Consider the following 21,997-nt stretch of genomic DNA (forward strand, 5'->3'; position numbering starts at 1 on the left):
CCTCCTGCCCCCAATCCCTCCCAGCATCAGAGTCTTTTCCAATGAGCCAGCTCGTCACATGAGGTGGCCAAAGTACTGGAGTTTCAGCTTTAGCATCATTACTTCCAAAGAAATCCCAGGGCTGATGTTCTTCAGAATGGACTGGTTGGATCTCCTTGCAGTCCAAGGGATTCTCAAGAGTCTTCTCCAACACCACAGTTCAAAAGCATCAATTCTTCGGCGCTCAGCCTTCTTCACAGTCCAACTCTCACATCCATACATGACCACAGGAAAAACCATAGCCTTGACTAGACGAACCTTTGTTGGCAAAGTAATGTCTCTGCTTTTGAATATGCTATCTAGGTTGGTCATAACTTTCCTTCCAAGGAGTAAGCGTCTTTTAACTTCATGGCTGCAGTCACCATCTGCAGTGATTTTGGAGCCCCACCCCCAAAAAAGTCTGACACTGTTTCCACTGTTTCTCCATCTATTTCCCATGAAGTGATGGGACCAGATGCCATGATCTTAGTTTTCTGAATGTTGAGCTTTAAGCCAACTTTTTCACTCTCCACTTTCACTTTCATCAAGAGGCTTTTTAGTTCCTCTTCACTTTCTGCCATAAGGGTGGTGTCATCTGCATATCTGAGGTTATTGATATTTCTCCCGGCAATCTTGATTCCAGCTTGTGTTTCTTCCAGTCCAGCGTTTCTCATGATGTGCTCTGCATAGAAGTTAAATAAATAGGGTGACAATATACAGCCTTGACAAATTCCTTTTCCTATTTGGAACCAGTCTGTTGTTCCATGTCCAGTTCTGTTGCTTCCTGATCTGCATACAAATTTCTCAAGAGGCAGATCAGGTGGTCTGGTATTCCCATCTCTTTCAGAATTTTTCACAGTTTATTGTGATCCACACAGTCAAAGGCTTTGGCATAGTCAATAAAGCAGAAATAGATGCTTTTCTGGAACTCTCTTGCTTTTTCATGATCCAGCGGATGTTGGCAATTTGATTTCTGGTTCCTCTGCCCTTTCTAAAACCAGCTTGAACATCAGGAAGTTCACGGTTCACATATTGCTGAAGCCTTGCTTGGAGAATTTTGAGCATTACTTTCCTAGCATGTGAGATGAGTGCAGTTGTGCGGTGGTTTGAGCATTCTTTGGCATTGCCTTTCTTTGGGATTGGAATGAAAACTGACCTTTTCCAGTCCTGTGGCCACTGCTGAGTTTTCCAAATTTGCTGGCATATTGAGTGCAGCACTTTCACAGCTTTATGTGTGACTTTACATAAAATTAAATTGAACATTTACATGAAAATTTTAATTCCTTGTTTGTACTAGCCACATTTCAAGTGCTTAGTAGCCACATGGGCTAATATATACCATTTCCATCATTGCACAAAGTTCTATCAGACAGTGCTCCTCTAGATCCTGTTAATTTTCTCTGAAAATTATTCCTTCCAGTTTTCACATCCCAATCTTGAATTCTCTTCTCCAAATCTCAGTGTTATGATTTCTTAATCATATTGTGTTGAAATCTCATGTATTCTGCCCATTGTTTACAGAACTCTGCAGTTACAATTATGTTTCTGGACCTATTCTCAATTATTTTCTTCTGTGGGGTTGTGGTTGTTTAGTTGCTAAATCATGTCCGACTCTTTTCAACTGCTGCACGCCAGGCTACTCTTTCACTATCTCCCAGAGTTTGGTCAAATTCATGTCCATTGAGTCAGTGATGCTTTTTAACATTTTTTGGTCTCTCCTATTGTCTTCCATAACGCTAACTTCATGAGTTTACCTAAGAATTTTTTATCCTTCCTCTTTGTACGTATTTTAAAACTCATTTGATCGTATTATCTAATGATTGATAAATACATTCTTCCTCATCTTTAAAAGACCCTGTTACTCCATTTTTAGGCAGGAGTCCTTCATTTTAGTGTCTTAAACTATGGTCAAGAATTCCAAATCCAATTTGTGAACTATATCTGGGTCACTAATTAGCCACCTCCTTCTTTATCATTTTGTCTTCCAAAGGCCTAGCTGGTCATAAGAAAAAGCTCCACTACCAGGTTTTTGTTCCCCGCCTAGTTTATTCACTAAAACATTTATTGATCACAAAATATGTCTGTGGTATTCTGCTTGGAGCTAGTTAAACAGACATAAATAAGATGGTCCCTGCTCTCATGGATTTTGAAGATTAGAGAGGCAAGTGAAGCAATCCAGTATAGTAAGTGCTTACTATAAAAAGTAGAAAAATGTATATGATACAAGGTAGAGGAGGAAATAATTAACTATCAAGGCAGGAGAACTTGTTTTAAGGGCACAATTGCTTAAAGATGAATGGGGTCTTCTACATAAATGGAAACAAGTAGAGTCAGAGAGTTATTCCAAGTGGAGGGAATAGCATGAGTAAAATCATGTGTACAATGTCATGATGTGTTATGGGAAGGCAGTTGTTAGTCGGTCAGTCAGTTATGGCCAACTCTTTGTGACCCCATGGACTGCAGCACGCCAGGCTTCCCTGTCCTTTATTGTCTCCCAGACTTCACTCAACCCCATGTTCATTGATTCGGTGATGCCATCCAACCATCTTGTCCTCTGTCATCCCCTTCTCCTCCTGCCTTCAATCTTCCCCAGCATCAGGCTCTTTTCTAAAGAGTCAGCTCTTCGCATCAGGTGGCCAAGGTATTGGAGCTTCAACTTCAGCATCAGTCTTTCCAATGAATATTCAGGGTCAGTTTCCTTTCGGATTGACTGATTTGATCTCCTTGCAGTCCAAGGGACTCTTAAGAGTCTTCTTCAACACCACAGTTCGAAAACATCAATTCTTTGGCATTCAGCTTTCTTTATAGTCCAACTCTCACATCCATACGTGACTACTGGAAAAACCATAGCTTTAATTATATGGACCTTTGTTGGCAAAGTAATGTCTCTTCTTTTTAATGCACTGTCTGCTGCTGCTGCTAAGTCGCTTCAGTCGTGTCCGACTCTGCGGCCCCAGAGACAACAGCCCACCAGGCACCCCCGTCCCTGGGACTCTCCAGGGAAGAACACTGGAGTGGGTTGCCATTTCCTTCTCCAATGCATGAAAGTGAAAAGTGAAAGAGAAGTCGCTCAGTCGTGTCCAACTCCTAGCGACCCCATGGAGTGCAGCCTACCAGGCTCCTCCGTCCATGGGATTTTCCAGGCAAAAGTACTGGAGTGAGTTGCTATTGCCTTCTCCAAATGTCTAGGTTTGTTATAACTTTTCTTCCAAGGAGCAAGCATCTTTTAATGTTATGGGAAGATATAATGTTATGGGAAGGCAATTATTTCCATATTATAGGACATGAAATGCATGATTCAAGGTTGGGAAATTAGGCATTAGACATAGAATAGGGTCAGAATTCTACATTAAGAACCTTGGACTTTTGAGAGAGTTGTTTTTTTGAAAGTGACTTTTTGGAAAGGTTTTTTTTGTTTGTTTGTTTGTTTTTTAATTTTTTAACTTTACAATATTGTATTGGTTTTACCATATATCAACATGAATCTGCCACAGGTATACATGTGTTCCCCATCCTGAACCCTCCTCCCTCCTCCCTCCCCATACCATCCCTCTGGGTCGTCCCAGTGCACCAGCCCCAAGCATCCAGTTTTAATATGCAACAAAATGCCAGATTTGTGAGAGATCACTTAAATACGAGTGAAAGTCAAAAGGAATAATACAGTAATTGTTAATTACAGTAATCTCCATGAGAATTTATAATGTTCTGAAATAAAGCTAAAGGAATAAAGGTAAATATTGACAAAGTGGCATCCATCACTAGCATCAGGAATAAAGAAAAAGGCAGGATATTTGAAGAAAGATGAATTTCAGTTTTTAGTGTGTTCACTTAAGGAGTGATGCCCAAGTAGAGACCACCATCTGTATAACTAACGTAGTAAATTTGAGGCTGGAAACAAAATTATTGGCATTGTCAATACATGAGTTGTATTAAACTGGGAATATATGTGATCACTTAAGGAGAAGCTAAAGAGTAAGATAGGTTAGCAAAGTGTAACACCTTGAAGAGTAACAGTTAAAGAATAGGCAGAGAGGGAGTCCTAAGATAGTGACCTAGAGGGCTCCTGAGTTTTCCTCCTCTCTTGGACCTGTGGAAGATATAGCTACACATGGAGCAGTTCTCTCTGAGAGAAATCCAGAAACTAATCAAGTGACCTCTACACATCAAGTGACTGAGAAAATATCTACATCAAAAAATAGGTAGGAAAGGCTGTAGCACTCTTGTCATAAACCCCACTCCTAGCATAACTCCATACAATCAGAAAACTCCCAACTCACACCCTGTCAGAGGAGAGGAGGGTTTAGACCATACATCTAGCACTCCACCGTTTAAGCCTGCCACCCAAGGAACAGATGCCAAATCACCTGGCTTGTACCTAGTTCCTCTTTCTCTTTTACTCTGGCTCTTCACAAAAGCTTACAGTGGGAGAATGGAAGAAAGTTCATTTGCTGTATATATTTTATACTTACAGATAATTTGAAGTTTGAATGTTCTGTTTTCTGGTTATACTGAGGATGTGGGGTTTTGTTGTTTCAGTTGGTGGTATCCTTACTTCTGTGTCTTCTGGATTGGATCATGGCCTTACCTCTTAAGACACTGCTCCAACCAGTCCATGCTACAGGAGCAGAAAATGATAAAATAGAAAAATCTGTCCTTAACTGTATTTATAAGGTAAACTTTGCTTTATTATTTATTTGATAACCAAGGATTTTTGAAACCTAAAGAATTAATATTTCTTAGTATTGCATTTTTCATTGTTTTAGATCTAGAAATTTTCTAAGAACATAGATTTATCTTACAGTACCTATGGATAATTAAAAAGTACTTCTTACAAGACTGTTTCACTGCAAATTTTTGAAAAGTGAAATCTTTGTTGAATATGAGAATCATTAGTTAAATATTGCTCATTCTTTTTAAGAAAAATTTTACCTTGATTGAAAAGCTGTGTTTAAATATTTAAAAATGTTGTCAGGTTCTTGAATTAGCAGTTGTTTTCTCCTTTTACCTTTATTTTCACTGAAAAGGAAAATTTGGTATGTTTTTTCCCCCTGTATTTGCAGGTATTACATGGGTGTGTTTATGGAGCTCAGTGTTTTAGCAATCCGAGGTATTTTCCAATAAGCCTTTCTGATTTGGCATCTGTAGATTATGATCCTTTTATGCATTTGGAAAGCCTAAAAGAGCCTGAACCTTTGCACTCTCCTGATTCGGAACGATCTTCTAAACTCCAGCCAGTAACAGAAGGTAAAATGAATTCTCTTCAGGACAGTATTGTTGTTTAGGTTCTGCCAGAGGCCTATGTAGAAATACTGGAAGGTAGTATGCCTTACTTTATAATTGTTTACCTTGCCATGTATATTATAACTAAAGTTCATTTTTAGTTTAAGAAATAACTTTAGATACACAAGTACTAAGATGATATGTGATGACACTCTCTTTATATTTATAGGTATTCTGATACTGATTAAGTTCTTTAACCATATAGTTTTTATTTCTGATTAAGTTCTTTAACCATACAGTTTTTATATTCAGTGAGTTTACTATCTGAGATAAGGAAATATGTAGACAAGTAACCTTATGATGTGACTACATATAAAAATAAAAGTACATCCAAGACGCAGGGGTATAGTATGATGGAGGGAACTCAAACCCAGTGTTCTGTGACAACCTAGAGGGGTGGGAGGTGGGAGGGTAGTTCATCAGGGAGGGGACATATGTATACCTACGGCTGATTCATGTCGATGTATGGCAGAAACCAACACGATATTGTAAAGCAATTATCCTTCAATTAAAAATAAAAAAAAGATGCAGGGGTAGCCCAGAGGAATCCTGCAATTATTGAAGAGTTTTAAGGAGGTGATATACATGGTAAAATTAGTATTAAGAGCTCTTTGAGAGTAGTATTTTAGGAGTCAGCAGACTGGCCCACACCTGCCACCTAAATACAGTTTTATTGAGACACATCCATGCTGTTCATTTATGTATCATTATGGCTGCTTTTGTGTAGTAATAGCAGTGTTGAGTAGTTTGGACAGAGAGAGCATGGCCCATAAAACCAAAGATAATTTACTCTCTGTCCTTTGCAGAAAAAGGGATTTGCTTGATCTCTAATATGTTAGATTGATTTTTAGGGAGGTTAATGCAGGATCAGAGACCAATCATGATGCTGTTGCAGTAGGAGAAACAAGAGTTGCTAAAGGGTTAAATTGATTATATCTTCCCCAAACTAAACCAAGAATATGAGAAAGTTTAGAGAATTAGGAAGGGAAATGAGAGCAGTATTAGAAATGATTTAACTTGGAGCACCTGTTGGATGTTCATGTGACTTAGTGTACATGCAGATCTACACCTTAGCAGAGAGGTCTTTGTTAGGAATAAGTATTTACGCGGATGTGTGTGTTCTGAGAAGAAAAGGTTGGAAAGGAAGGAAAACCAGGAAAGAGTAGTTTCTCAGAAAGAGAAGAAAAAGATTTTTGAAAGACTGTCAAAGGTATTAAATGATAGAGATATTAAGTACAAAAAGACTGACAAATACATCTACTTCAGTTTCAGCAGAGAAGTAGGAGACAGAAGTGAATGGCTGTGGGTTAAAGAGCAAGCAGGGCTTAAGGAAGTAGAGCCATTTGTCAAAAGTGCTCTTTAAAAAGTCAAGAAAAATGATAAAACAGATAAGATTATTCAGGATTAAAGGAGTTTTAAAGACAAAAAGAGCTAAACTGAATTATAAGCTGAGAAAGAAAGTTGTAAGGGGTTCATTAACAGAGTGAAGTTCCTGAGAGCTAGAAAGTTTAGGTATTAGTATTAGCTCTTCTTCTGAAATCAGAAAGATGAAGAAAATTGAAATAAATTCAGAGGACTGACAGAAGTATTGAGGACCCAATAGAAAGGGGAAACCACACGTTTTGGTTACATCTCTCAACATTCAGTAAATTGGATCTGGCAGATAGACAAGGGAACGATGGCTTTCAGAATATTGGTATATGGTTTAATTATAGAATCTAGGGTTGGTGAGGATTGAACTGATGTTAGGAAATAGCTAATAAGCTGGAAGAAAGTAGAGGTGATCCTATGAATCAGAAAGTAGATGTGGTTGGTGATAAGAAGTTTGAGCAATGATTCTCAGCCTTGGCTACATATTACAATACTGATATTCTGGTCCCATCCATAAAGGTTTTGATATATTGATCTGGGATTCCTCAGACTTTTAAAACGTTGCAGGTGATTAATATCCAGCCAAGGTTGAGAACCGCTGAGCTTATCAGTATGTTAGGACAGTGGTTTATTAAATGAGTTTTTAAGCAGCAGACACTCTTCAGATACATTTCACAAGGAAGTCTACTTTGTAAAACTTCTTAAAGTAGAGCTACAGTGAAGATTCGGCTGACTTCTCTCCCATTCATGTCTAAGAGCCCTCTCCAAGGGCTCTACAGAACAGAATTGGAAAGTCACTAGACTAGGAGGTTGTGGTTAGAGTATAAACTATTAAGGAAAAGTTTGATTTTTAAAGGTAGAATAGTTATAAATGATTAAAACATCCAGAATGTGGCCATGGTAATGGATTGATGATGTAAAATGCAAGTGAAGGTATAAAGTTACGTATCAAGGAAATACAGGGCTTGGGTTTTGAGTCAACCACAAATACCTAATAGTTTGTCTAGAACACATATGTACAAGTGAACTAGGAATGTAATAGAAATAATTCAGACAATAATTGATATAGGTGACTTATTTCTTTAGATTTGGCATAGTATAATACAGTGTTTATTTTACTTAAAAACAAAGTTAAATGAAAATATTCTTTCATTTTTGCATTTTTAAAGGTGTAAAATGATAAAACTTGGTTCAGGGAAATATAGTATATTTCTTAATCTGTGAAATAAATAGTTTACTTAATGCTTACTTACTAAAGGGGAAGTTTTAATGTATTTCATGTAAAATTTACTGTGCCGTTAACAGTCACTGTAAAAGAAAGGTGTAAAGATTTTAAACAGATGAGCTTTATATTGATACCAAATACTCCATGGGGTACTATTCTCTGAATGTATTAAAGTTGTTCCCTTTGGACTTTCTTAAAGGTATTAAGGACCAGATAAATGCAGAACCTTTTAGGAACAGCTGTGAGCTAACAGCAGGTGATTCTGTGGTCTGTAGTGACTACATGCTGAGGGTTTTGTTTTTTTTTAATGTGGCAAAAATGGCTAATCATTGTGCCCTTGTCTAAGGCATGCATCATCATCTTCAAGTACTTTTTTGGCCAAAGATTTCTAAACAAACAGTGTCCCTAATAAGCTCAGTATTGGACTGAATAAGTCTGATTTGAAAACTATTGGCAGGAGTAGCAGTAATTATTAAATTTACTAAAGAATAAAGCAAGATAGTGAAGTTGGCTTTTTGTCAAATGGCAGTAGTCTTATTAGCAGAAAGTCATCATTTGCAGGGTCAGAGTGAAAGAAGGCTCCAAAGGATTCATTCTGTCTTAATTATAGTTTCACCTGTACATATTATGCAAAGCTAATATTTAAAGCATTTGCCAAAATTAACTTCCTCTGCATGTTCTGTTATAGTGCAGTGAATTGCAGCAGCTTTTTATGTCTTGCTGCTTTTGTGTGCCATAATAATCTGTAATTATGGGTTTGCCGCAAATGCTTGTAGGGTTTGTTTAATCTGACGATCTGAAAAGACAACCTTGAATAGACTTATTTAAATGAATGATAGTTACCCAAAGCATTAGAAGCGCTGATATCTTCATTTTGCATTTTCTCACAAGGCTAGTTATTTTAGAATTTCATTTTTAATTTCTAAATTAGAGAATTTCATGTTTTTTATATCTAGGTAGATATGTAGAAGATATGTATGTTCAATAGCTAATGATTCAAAATAAATCTAAGTAATCCTAACTGCCAAATTAATAAGTTGAGAGGTTTGTTTTTTTTTTTTTTAATCTTTGTATATTTATAGATATCCTGAAATTAGAGAAGCAGTTTAGGAAAGAAAATGCTTTTACCAACTTCTGAAATCTAAGTTCATTTGTTAAATGTTCTTGGTGTTAGTAATTATGACATTTGTGAGCAAGCTCACTAAACTGCCTTCTCACTGTCTCTTTCCTTGAGGGGAGCATGTATGGAACAGACAGGACCTAGACTTAGGCTATTTCAGTTTTAAGGAAGGAGCTGGCTTATTCTTACAGTTTAGTTATAGGCAAGTTTGCAAAAGGAACTCATAAAACCGTTGTGACTTACAGTGCTCTCAAAATTGATTTGTATTGTTTCAGTTATATCAGGCTTTATATATGAGTTTTCAATTCATCTTTACCAAAAACCCCCATGTTATCCTTAGAGAAAAATGGAGTTTAAGAAGTTTTATGTGACTTGTCCATGATCACAGAAGAAGCCAAAGTCAGAAATTCTTCTCTTTTCTGTAGTCCATTTCTATTAAATTACACTCTTCTGCTTCTTTAGAAATGTTCTGCAAAGAAGATTCACTGCCTAAATGAGTCACCTGTTTGTCACTCAAAAGGAAGAAAGGGGAAAAAAACTTTTCCTGCATAAACTTAATCATAATTTTCTGTTACTATTTAAAACATGGCTTAGTTTATTTATTTGTTTTTTCATGGCTTAGTTTAAATGAGCTTTTCCAGTTGATTTTGGCCATTTATTAATTTATGCTAAGTACTCTTTTTTGATTCTGTACACAGAAAAAAACTTTTGAATACGTTGTTTCTGTAACGTCAAAGTAATTTGCCAGAAGAAAAGGGCAGTTTAACGAAAGAGAAAAATACGGAGATTTGAGTTGTGATAAGGATGAAAATAACACTGCCCCAGATACCTTCTGTGGCAAATCCCTGAACTTGTGAACCCATTTGTCTTCTTGTTCAAAATGAGAAGTATTGGCTAGTTTATCTGTAAAGCCCCTTACAGTGTGAACACTCTTTATATTCTAAGTCATAATTAGAGAAGCAAAAGCAGACACTAGATTCAGATTACCTGTTTCTCATCATTTAGCGGCATATCTTTTTACTTTACCATAAGTCTTGAAAATGTAGGACTGAATTAAGATTAGTCATTTAGTTTGTTATCTAGTGTTAAAATAGCTCATTTTCAGAGCCAGCCCTAACTAGAATCAAAGAACAGCTCAATGAAATTGGAACTTTTTAAGTAAATTGAAGAATGTTTATATATACATATATGTAATAAAACTTGATTGATTATGGAAGAAGATTAAAATTTTGACAGTAACATTTCCAAATCAACAAAGTCCAAAGAAAATTGTTCTTTTTTATATTTGGAATAATGAAGAAGATGTTATTGGTATTAATGGCATAGCTGCTGACTTGTTGCTTACGCTTTGGCTGTAGCGAGGGGTGTCAGTTCTGGATCTTCCAGGCTATAGCCTGGAATATATGACACTATTTGTCTCTCTTGCCTCTTTTTAAGTAATCATACCAACAATGTACAACTTAGTTCCCTTATGAACTTTCAAAAGTTGAGTTTACTCTTTTTCTTTCTCCCTTTACTCTCTTTCTGTGTTCTCTGTCTTCCTTCCACCCTCTCCTCCTTTTTCCTCTTCCTTCAGGTCCTGACATTAGGCACCTTGCCTCTTCAGGCCTCTTACTGCTGTATTCTTTCAGTTTTCTGTTTTTACCATTTCCTAAGTTTTTTTTTTTTAAGTTACTCATATAGATGTACTCCTTACCTGTTTACTGCCTTAGAAAAATAGGCAAGCCATAAATATTTTTCCTTTAAAGTTTCCTTGGCATATGCCGGCTACACTGACTCACTGTTTAAATTGATCCTGACTCCTGAAGTTTAGTTGAAAGATATCTTTTCTCTGACACTTTTACATCATCCATATAAGCCATAGTTAAATGACATTTAAGGCATGTTACAAACTATGTCTCTGTATCTCCTGATAAGATAAGAAACTTATCAGTTGGATTTCGTTGACTTTTTAATCTGGGAGCAAAACTATTTCACATGATTTAAAACACTTTTGAACCTTCTTTGAAGGTATGATGTACATTTAAGGGCCTCAATTTAAATTATTAATACGAATCCCTAAGCAAAATTTTCAAAAAGGGCTTTCTTACAAAAATAAACAAAACTTTATCTGAGTAGTTTTCTTCTTCTTTGCCATCATTCTTGTAGTTCATATGCTACATTGAAAATATTTGCTCTGATATTTGAATGTGATTTTGATAATGTGATGGAATCCCTATTTGCTGTCTGTTTCATTGTTATATGACTCTCTAGGAAGCAGCAGTATTCTCACTCACTTATATTTTTGTTTATTCCTAGTGAAAACTCAAATGCAGCAAGGATTAATCTCCATAGCTGCCCGCACTGTTATTACACATCTGGTGAATCACTTGGGCCACTATCCAATGAGTGGTGGTCCTGCTATGTTAACAAGTCAGGTGTGTGAGAATCACGACAATCATTACAGTGAAAGCACTGAACTTTCCCCGGAACTCTTCGAGAGTCCAAATATTCAGTTTTTTGTGTTAAACAATACAACCTTAGTGTCCTGTATCCAGATCAGAGCTGAAGAGAGTATACCTGGAGGAGGTTTATCTGCTGGTCTTGCATCAGCCAATTCAAATGTCAGAATTATAGTACGTGATCTTTCTGGAAAATATTCATGGGATTCTGCCATCCTGTATGGACCACCTCTTGTAAGTGGTCTGTCAGAACCTACATCTCTCGTACTTTCCTTGTCTCACCAAGAGAAGCCAGAAGAACCTTCTGCATCTAATGAATGCTTAGAAGATATAACAGTTAAAGATGGGATTTCCCTCCAGTTTAAAAGAAGTTTTAGAGAAACTGTACCAACTTGGGACACAATAAGAGATGAAGAAGATGTTCTTGATGAGCTTTTGCAGTATTTAGGTGTAACCAGTCCTGAATGCTTACAGAGGACTGGAGTCTCACTTAATATTCCTGCTCCACAGCCTGTGTGCATTTCTGAAAAACAGGAGAATGATGTTATTAATGCTATCCTTAAGCAGCATACAGAGGAAAAAGAATTTGTTGAGAAACACTTTAATGACTTAAACATGAAAGCTGCAGAACAAGATGAACCAACACCTCAGAAACCTCAGTCAGCATTTTATTATTGCAGATTGCTTCTTAGTATATTGGGAATGAATTCCTGGGACAAAAGGTAAGGCTAAAGGACAGGTTTTTCCTTTTTTAAAAGAAATATTAGTCTTATTCATTTTATGATCAGCATTTTAGTCTCCATTCTTTCCCTCACTAAATTTTACCTACCGGTTAGTTCTTTGACCAGTAGGCAGATCTTTTTTTTTTTAGTCCACAGAGTCATAATCAGGTTTCAGAGGAATAAGAAGATAATTGAATGTAATGAATTAACTCTAACATTCTCATAATGACTCGTATACCTATCTGACTTAGAACACATAGCTCAAATAATTGAGAAAAATCTTTTTTCCAACCTTAATGTAAGCTAATAGGAAAAACTTTTTTCTCACAACACTTCTGACACCAAATGTGTGAGTTTCTCACACCAGGCAGTTTCAACAATACCTGGAGTTACCACAGACAAGAGTTTAGACTGATGAGATTGCCCTCTACTTCAGACACCAGTTGAAAGTCGAGGGAAATCAGGGGTTCCCACAACCCCCTTCTTGGATTTGATAATTAATTATAATGACTCTTAAAACATTTACTTAGGTTTATCAGTTTGTTATAAAGGACAATTAAAGGATAAAGATGAGCAGCCAGATGAAGAGGTATGTGGAGTAAAGTCTGAAAGGATTCCAAGTGTGGAAATTCTGTCCCTGTGGAGTTGGAGTATGCCACCCTCCCAGCACATTGAATGTCTTCAGCCAGGAAGCTCTCTGAATCCCGTTGTCAAGGGATTTTTATGGAGGTCTTACCGTGTAGGCATGATTGATTATTAACTCAATTCTCTAGTTCTTCTCTTTCCCCAGAGGCAGGGCTGAAAGTTTCAAGCTTGCTCTTTCTGGTGGCTTACCCTTTCTGGTGATGAGGCACCATCCTGAAGTTAACGAGACCACCACCAAGAGTTACCTTATTAGAACAAAATTAAAAGGAAACTCCAGAGGTTTTAGGAAGTCAGTGTAAGACCCTACTGTCACCTCCTATACTCAGGAAATTACAAGAGTTTTAGGAGCTCTGTTTGAGGAATTGGGGACACAGCCCCAGTGTATATTTCTTACTGTGTCATATAAGCCTATATTTTTTTATTTTTTAGGCAAACAGTGATACGATACTTTCTTGTTTGTATCAGAGAAATTAACTCAGGATTTAGCATCAAATCACAAAATGAATTTAGATTTCATCTTTTTTAATGTTATTTAATTTTCTTTTCTTTCATGCATATTGCAAAACCTCATTAAAAACTTGCAGTACACACAGAGTTTTGTAGGAAGTTAAGTAGGAGTTAAATGAAAAGGCATGAGACTTAAATCAGAAGATCCAGGTTAGAGAAATGTAAACTTTGAGCCTCCATCCACAGTCTGCAGATTGAGGAAATAACTCCTACCTCACATGATGGTGAGAATTAAATTAGACAATGTATATAAAATAGTAAAACTGTACACTATACAAGTATAAGCTGTAACTGCAAACTGTACAAGTATAAGCATTATTAGCATACATTTATTTTTTAAATTTCTGTGATACTAAAAGCTGTAGGGAAGTGAAATGTTTTTATATGTATAATATATTGTTTTTGTTCAATTTATAGTAGGGCAGCTCAGATATAACTGGATGAATAAATCTTAAAGTAATTCAAACGTATGTGAAGCATTGAATTGGAATTCTACTTGCTTACCTAGTGTTTATAATCTTACTTGGTTTAAATACTTCCATGTATTAAATTTCCATTTCCATTTCCCATAAATGCCTTATGGGAAAGCAAGATTATATCAGGAACACAATTTGGTATGTCCAGTACAGGTAATTGCTACTAATTTAAATTTCTTCTACTCTCTTTTCGGAGAAGGCAATGGCACCCCACTCCAGTACTCTTGCCTGAAAAATCCCATGGACAGAGGAGCCTGGTAGGCTGAAGTCCATGGGGTCGCTAAGAGTCAGATACGACTGAGTGACTTCACTTTCACTTTTCACTTTCCTGCATTGGAGAAGGAAATGGCAACCCACTCCAGTGTTCTTGCCTGGAGAATCCCAGGGACGGGGGAGCCTGGTGGGCTGCCGTCTGTGGGGTCGCACAGAGTCGGATGCGACTGAAGCAACTTAGCAGCAGCAGCTACTCTCTTTTGCTGTGCAGTGGCCCATGTATTGTTTCTTGAGAAAAAGAAGGGAAGCTCTATTTTACTTTCATGAATGTAATTTATACATATTCAGCACCTGTTTTATGTATTTGGTAAAATTTACACACTGGTTTGTAGTGTAAAAAAATACATATAATGTAAAACAAGAAAGAAATTCCATCTGGATTACATATCCCTATCTGGTAAAGAGTTAGATTTTGTGAAATATTTCTCATGAAGGACAACTTTCTCACACATTTTTATGAAACTCTTGAGAAGGAACCCACAAAGTGCTTTTATCCATTTTTCTGAATATGAGTTTGGGAAACTCACAGCATCTGCAAGGAGGCATTTACATGGTCAAGAGATAATGATCCACAAGCAGAAATGTATGAGGGACTCAGTAGAAATAATGACATATATTCTTTACATTTTTTTTAGGGTCTTTTCTCCTTTGTGTTAGAAGTATGAAAAGGCAAGAAAAGTGTAAGAATTGTATGAGTAGAGTGGAAAGTATTTCCAGGACTGTCATGTCATTCACTGCAAAGATGATGAAAATGTTTATAAATCTCTCTATTTAGGAGGAGTTTTCATCTACTGAAGAAAAATGAAAAACTACTTAGAGAACTTAGGAACTTGGACTCAAGACAGTGGTAAGTCGTTGAGAAATTTTCAAGTCTATATCTAGCACCTCAGCTGTTTCTATTCATAATGTGAATAATAATGTATTGTTGAATTATAAATTTCTGAACACAAACTTTTTTCACTTATACATATCTTAGAAATAATAAGCATTTTAAAAAATGTACAGCTACATTTAAATGTTTGGTATCTTTGGATTATTTATATCTTTTTATATACTTCAGAATCATCTTTTGAGTTGAATAAATCTGATTGAACCTATAAAATGTCCTTTAGTTTCCCCATACTTAGATATTCCCTTTTGATTATAAGAGGCCAAAGTGAAATGACTGGTGTATGTGTATAAGCTAGTAGCTACAAAAATATTAATGAAACGAAGAAGATGGAAATAGTTTGTTATATTGCTATAAACCTGATTTCTTTTTAAGACCTAGAATATATAGCCATTTTTATATGGCTTTTGGTGTGAAAACCTTGTTATATCATTATTTTAATAATCTCTAGATTCCTGGTACTACAAAATATTACTTAACTGAAATTCCCATATGGTCAACTTACATATATGTACTACTTTCCTTTTTAGATTCATAAAAATTTATGAATAGGTGCTTTTTGGCAGTATAACTAGAAAAACATTAGTAAAGCAACACTTTGGATGTTACCATTATTAAGAATGCTTATATTTCTGAAATTTGAAATCCACAACATCCTTAACATTCATTCACATTTCTTAACTGTCTGAACATCTTACTTGAGTGGTGTTTTATACTTTTGTGTCTACAGTTTTTGCTTTTCATGTTCTCCCAGTTTACCCACCCACCACTGATTCCACTTGCCTGCCTGTCAAGCAAATTCACATATTGTTAACCATTTTTAAAATGCCTTTTCTTACAACTTCAAAACTGTTAAGTTTATAGATATAGATATATATTTCTATAACCAATTCTTTAATCAGAATCATTCTTAACATCTCCTTTCTCTACTCCTAGGCAGCAGTACATTACTAGAGAAAATTATCAGACCAACATGATACAGGAAGTTACTGTAGATTCATGCATCTTTACTTGGACAATGCTATCTCTGTTATTTGGCAAATTTTTTATCCCTTGCTCACTTAAAGTAATTATTATAAACCATTTCTTTGTTCCTCAAGCTGTCAGTATAATCAAGTCATCTCTATATTCTGACCATTGAGAAACTAGTGTGTAACAAGGCATTCACCCTGCCATCACTATTCTGTAGGAATGCAAAGAAGATGATTCAGACCATTCCCACATCAAACACACATACCTTACATCTTTTTTTTAAATTTCTCTGTAGTGAGCCATCTTCTCTTGCTCGTTTTCTTTGTCAGAAAAGCATTTTTTTTTTTCTTTCTATGCTTCTGCTTCCTACCTTCTTAGTCTGCTCTAGGATCTTCAGAAAGTTATTCCTTCTTTATCTTGTATTTTTACTTCTCTTGCTCTAAGTTTGTTTGTTATGTGTTTAAAACAAAACTTTCCTCAGTTTTTATCCTTTCAAGCTATAGTACATCCCTTTCATGTTTATACTACCAGATTTATAAAAAAATATATAGTTTTTATTCATTTCCAGTCATTCTTGTTTTTCCTTGTTTTTAGCGTTCCTCAGAATAATTTTTTAAAATAATGTATGATTTCTTTGGCTATTACAGAAAATAGAAAAATAACACTATTGTTATTCATAAGACTATTGTTAACATTTCTTTATGTATTTTAGTCTTTCTTTTTGATAGACATATATATCATTTTTGTTTTACAAAATTGGTATCATAGTAATATGTAGTAAGTTATGTCTTTAAAAAAACTATATTGTAAGCATTTTTTTCAACCGTTTTGATATTCTTCAAAAAAAATATTTTTATGGCACCAAGTTATATGAATTTTTGACATGAGTTTTTATTTCTTCCCCTATGGTAGATTCCTAGAAATAGAATTCTTAGGTCAAGCATAAGAACTTATTTCAGGCCATATATATTATAAAATTGCTTTCCAGTAAGTACTGATTTCTAATCCCACCAACATTGTGTAACTGCAGCCTATTCAGCACAAGATATTAATCACATTTTCTTAATTTTTATAATTTGAGGGGCAGATCATGGTATTTTATTAACCTATAGTTTTTAAATACTAGTAAACTTAATATTTTTCATATATTTGTAAAAAATTTTGGATGTTTCCAAATTCCTCTTTAGGAACTAATTTTTATTAATTTTAAGAGCTCTTTTACATGTGTATATGTCTTAAGGATTAATTTTTGTGTTTATTGTTGGAGTTCTTCTAGTTCAGTTTTCAACATCTTTAGGTTGCTTAACATACAGGTTTTTCATTTTTATGTAGTAATTATTATCTCTCAGTCTTCTTTTTATAATTTCTGTATTTGTGCTTAGAGAGTTCTGTCTTAAAATCTGTCTTAATAGTTACATTTCCTTCTAGGTTTCTAAGTATTTATATTAATTTTTTATCCCATCTGGAATGTATTTTGATTTATGGAATGAGAAATGGAACTACATTGAATGTTGGAAAATAGTCTATTTCTATAATTTGTTATAGAATTTGTTAAAGACCATATGTTTCCCATTGACTTGATATCATCTTTATCAAATATTAAGCTGTTTCAAAGCTATCTGTTTATTGCTATTAATTTGTCAATTTTCTAGAGATGTTACTGTTTATTACAGCTTTATAATTTAGTATTTGATAGGATCAGTCGTCTTCCTCATTTCATCCAAACACATTCTTCTTTTTGTAGATGTTCTTACCTGTTTTTTCTTCCAGAGTTTTGTTAGAATTATGATGTTATTTTCCAGGGGGAAAAAATCCCATTGATATTTTGATTGGATTTGCAATAAAACTTTCCTGTGGAAAGAGGAAATACCCTTATTATCATTATTCTTCCCATTCTGGCTCAGAGGGTAAAGCGTCTGCCTACAATGCGGGAGACCTGGGTTCGATCCCTGGGTCAGGAAGATCCCCTGGAGAAGGAAATGACAACCCACTCCAGTACTCATTCCTGGAAAATCCCATGGACTGAGAAGCCTGGTAGGCTACAGTCCATGGGGTCGCAAAGAGTCGGACACGACTGAGCAACTTCACTTTCACTTTCCCATTCATAATCATAGAATGTTTTTTTTATTTGTTCTGAGACCTGGACATTACTTTTAGGGGTATATTTTACTTTTGTGTTGCATATTCTGAGTAGAATCTTTCCCCTCACTCTTTTTCTATCCAAATACCTTAATGAATTCTCTTACTGATTTTATTTTATTTTTTGCCATTACCAAAGCAGGAATTTATTTATTTATTTATTTTAATATAAATTTATTTATTTTAATTGGAGGCTAATTACTTTGCAGTATTGTAGTGGTTTTGCCATACATTGACATGAATCTGCCAGGGGTGTACATGTGTTCCCCATCCTGAACCCCCCTCCCACTGCCCTCCCCATTCCATCCCTCTTGGTCATCCCAGTGCACCCTGGGATGACTCTTATTGATTTTAAACATTTATAGTTGTCTCACTCTTAGGATTTGTTTAGGTGTGTAATCATTTTATGCAAATCATCTTTCAAAAAGTAATGACAAAAAAAAGGTTATGCTTTCTTTTGCTTATATCATCATGTCTTACTGCACTGACTAAAACTTTCACTACAGTTTTAAATAGCTATAGGAAGACTGGTCATCCCTGTCTTTTCTACTTTTAATAGAAATGACTCTTCTATTTAATCCTTAAGTAAAATATTGGTTATTAGTTTGAAATAGATTATTTTTATCATGCTGAAAAAGTAGCTTGTTTCCTATGAAATTTCATAATGAACAGATGTTAAATGTTGTCGGAATCCTTTTCAGCATCAATTTAAGTTTTCATATATTTTTATTTATTTTGCATTCAGCCTTTGCTTTCTTATCTATTTGATACATATTAATTAGATTGTTTATATTAAATAATTCTTGAATTCTTGGGATAAACCTTCCTAGGTCCTGTGACTTCTTGCTGGGTTAAATTTACTAGAATTTCATATTTAATTAGGGCATGGTTCATCTGTTAGAATATTTTAGTTAAATTTTTGTCCTCATATTTTTAAAATTAATGTTACAGCCAGATTCATGAAATGAATATTCAGTTCAGTTCAGTCGCTCAGTCACGTCTGATTCTTTGCGACCCCATGAACCCCAGCACGCCAGGCCTCCCTTTCCATCACCAAATCCCAGAGTTCATGCAAACTCATGTCCATTGAGTCAGTGATGCCATCCAACCATCACATCCTCTGTAGTCCCCTTCTCCTCCCACCTTAATCTTTCCCAGCATCAAGGTCTTTTCAGATGAGTCAGTTCTTCGCATCAGGTAACCAAAGTATTGAGTTTCAGCTTCAACATCAGTCCTTCCAAGAACACTCAAGACTGATCTCCTTTAGGATGGACTGGTTGGATCTCCTTGCAGTCCAGGGGACTCTCAAGAGTCTTCTCCAATACCATAGGTCAAAATCATCAACTCTTCAGCACTCATCTTTCTTTATACTCCAACTCTCACATCCATACATGACTAATGGAAAAACCATAGCCTTGACTAGACGGACCTTTGTTGGCAAAGTAATGTCTCTGCTTTTTAATATGCTGTCTAGGTTGGTCATAACTTTCCTTCCAAGGAATAAGCATCTTTTAATTTCATGGCTGCAATCACCATCTGCAGTGATTTTGGAGCCCCCCAAAATAAAGTTTGACACTGTTTCCACTGTTTCCCCATCTATTTGCCATGAAGTGATGGGACCAGATGCCATGATCTTAGTTTTCTGAATGTTGAGCTTTAAGCCAACTTTTTCACTCTCCTCTTTCACTTTCATCAAGAGGCTCTTTAGTTCTTCTCTTTCTGCCATAAGGGTGGTATCATCTGCATCTGAGGTTATTGATATTTCTCCCAGCAATCTTGATTCCAGCTTGTGCTTCTTCCAGCCCAGCATTTCTCATGATGTACTCTGCATAGAAGTTAAATAAGCAGGCTGACAATATACAGCCTTGATGTACTCCTTTTCCTATTTGGAACCAGTCTGTTGTTCCATGTCCAGTTCTGACTGTTGCTTCCTGACCTGCATACATATTTTTCAGGAGGCAGGTCAGGTGGTCTGGTATCCCCATCTCTCTCAGAATTTTCCAGTTTATTGTGATCCACACAGTCAAAGGCTTTGGCATAGTCAATAAAGCAGAAATAGGTGTTTTTCTGGAACTCTCTTCTTTTTTTGATGATCCAGCAGGTGTTGGCAATTTGATCTCTGGTTCCTCTTCCTTTTCTAAAACCAGCTTGAACATCTGGAAGTTCATGGTTCATGTATTGCTGAAGCCTGTCTTGGAGAATTTTGAGCATTACTTTACTAGTGTGTGAGATGAGTGCAATTGTGTGGTAGTCTGAGCATTCATTGGCATTGCCTTTCTTTGGTATTGGAATGAAAACTGACCTTTTCCAGTCCTGTGGCCACTGCTGAGTTTTCCAAATTTGCTGACATATTGAGTGCAGCACTTTCACAACATCATCTTTCAGGATTTGAAATATCCCAACTGGAATTCCATCACCTCCACTAGCTTTGTTTGTAGTGATGATTTCTAAGGCCCACTTGACTTCCCATTCCAGGATATCTGGCTCTAGGTGAGTGATCACAGCATTGTGATTATCTGGGTCATGAAGGTCTTTTTTGTACATTTCTTCTGTGTGTTCTTGCCACCTCTTCTTAATATCTTCTGCTTCTGTCAGGTCCATACCATTCCTGTCCTTTACTCAGCCCATCTTTGCATGAAATGTTCCCTTGGTATCTCTGATTTTCCTGAAGAGATCTGTAGTCTTTCCCATTCTATTGTTTTCCTCTATTTCTTTGACCTGATCACTGAGGAAGGCTTTATCTTTGCTAGCTAGTCTTTGTGCATTCAAATGGGTATATCTTTCCTTTTCTCCTTTGCTTTTCACTTCTTTTCACAGCTATTTGTAAGGCCTCTTCAACCAGCCATTTTGCTTTTATGCATTTCTTTTTCTTGGGGATGGTCTTGATCCCTGTCTCCTGTACAGTGTCACAAACCTCCATCTATAGTTCATCAGGCTCTCTGTCTATCAGATCTAGTCCCTTAAATCTATTTCTCACTTCCACAGTATAAATCGTAAGGGATTTAATTTAGGTCATACCTGAATGGTCTACTGGGTTTTCCCTCCTTTCTTCAGTTTAAGTCTGAATTTGGCAATAAGGAGTTCATGATCTGAGCCACAGTCAGTTCCTGGTCTTGTTTTTGCAGACTGTATAGAGCTTCTCCATCTTTGGCTGCAAAGAATATAATCAGTCTGATTTCGGTGTTGACCATCTGGTGATGTCCATGTGTAGAGTCTTCTCTTGTGTTGTTGGAAGAGGGTGTTTGCTATGACCAGTGTGTTCTCTTGGCAAAACTCTATTAACCTTTACCCTGCTTCATTCTGTACTCCCAAGGCCAAATTGGCCTGTTACTCCAGGTGTTTCTTGACTTCCTACTTTTGCATTCCAGTCCCCTGTAATGAAAAGAACATCATCTTTGGGTGTTAGTTCTAAAAGGTCTTGTAGGTCTTCCCAGACCCGTTCAGCTTCAGCTTCTTCAGTGTTACTGGTTGGGGCATAGTCTTGGATTACCGTGATATTGAATGGTTTGCCTTGGAAATGAACAGATATCATTCTGTTGGTTTTTGAGATTGTATCCAAGTACTGCATTTTGGACTCTTTTGTTGACTGTGATGGCTGCTCCATTTCTTCTAAGGGTTTCTTGCCCACAGTAGTAGATATTATGGTCATGTGAGTTAAATTCACCCATTCCAGTCCCATTTTCGTTCGCTGATTCCTAAAATGTCGACGTTCACTCTTGCCGTCTCCTGTTTGACTTCTTCCAATTTGCCTTGATTCATGGACCTAACATTCCAGGTTCTTATGCAATATTGCTCTTTATAGCATTGGACCTTGCTTCTATCACCAGTCACATCCACAACTGGGTGGTGTTTTTGCTTTGGCTCCATCCCTTCAATCTTTCTGGAGTTATTTCTCCACTGATCTCCAGTAGCATATTGG

At 36.2% G+C, this 21,997-nt stretch overlaps 1 protein-coding gene across 9 annotated transcripts in view; it reads left to right on the forward strand.

Moving 5' to 3' along the window:
• Positions 1-21,997, forward strand: part of RALGAPA1 (Ral GTPase activating protein catalytic subunit alpha 1) — a 207,800-nt gene that overhangs the window by 129,752 nt on the left and 56,051 nt on the right. For all 9 annotated transcript variants that reach the window (XM_025270980.3, XM_025270981.3, XM_025270983.3 and 6 more), the window contains 4 exons: positions 4,555-4,689; positions 5,079-5,262; positions 11,313-12,177; positions 14,854-14,925. In XM_025270980.3, the coding sequence (XP_025126765.1) occupies positions 4,555-4,689; positions 5,079-5,262; positions 11,313-12,177; positions 14,854-14,925 (1,256 nt within the window). The remainder of the gene's footprint in view (positions 1-4,554; positions 4,690-5,078; positions 5,263-11,312; positions 12,178-14,853; positions 14,926-21,997) is intronic.

The sequence above is a fragment of the Bubalus bubalis genome, chromosome 20 (assembly GCF_019923935.1).
Source record: "Bubalus bubalis isolate 160015118507 breed Murrah chromosome 20, NDDB_SH_1, whole genome shotgun sequence".
In the NCBI taxonomy this organism is placed as follows: domain Eukaryota; kingdom Metazoa; phylum Chordata; class Mammalia; order Artiodactyla; family Bovidae; genus Bubalus; species Bubalus bubalis.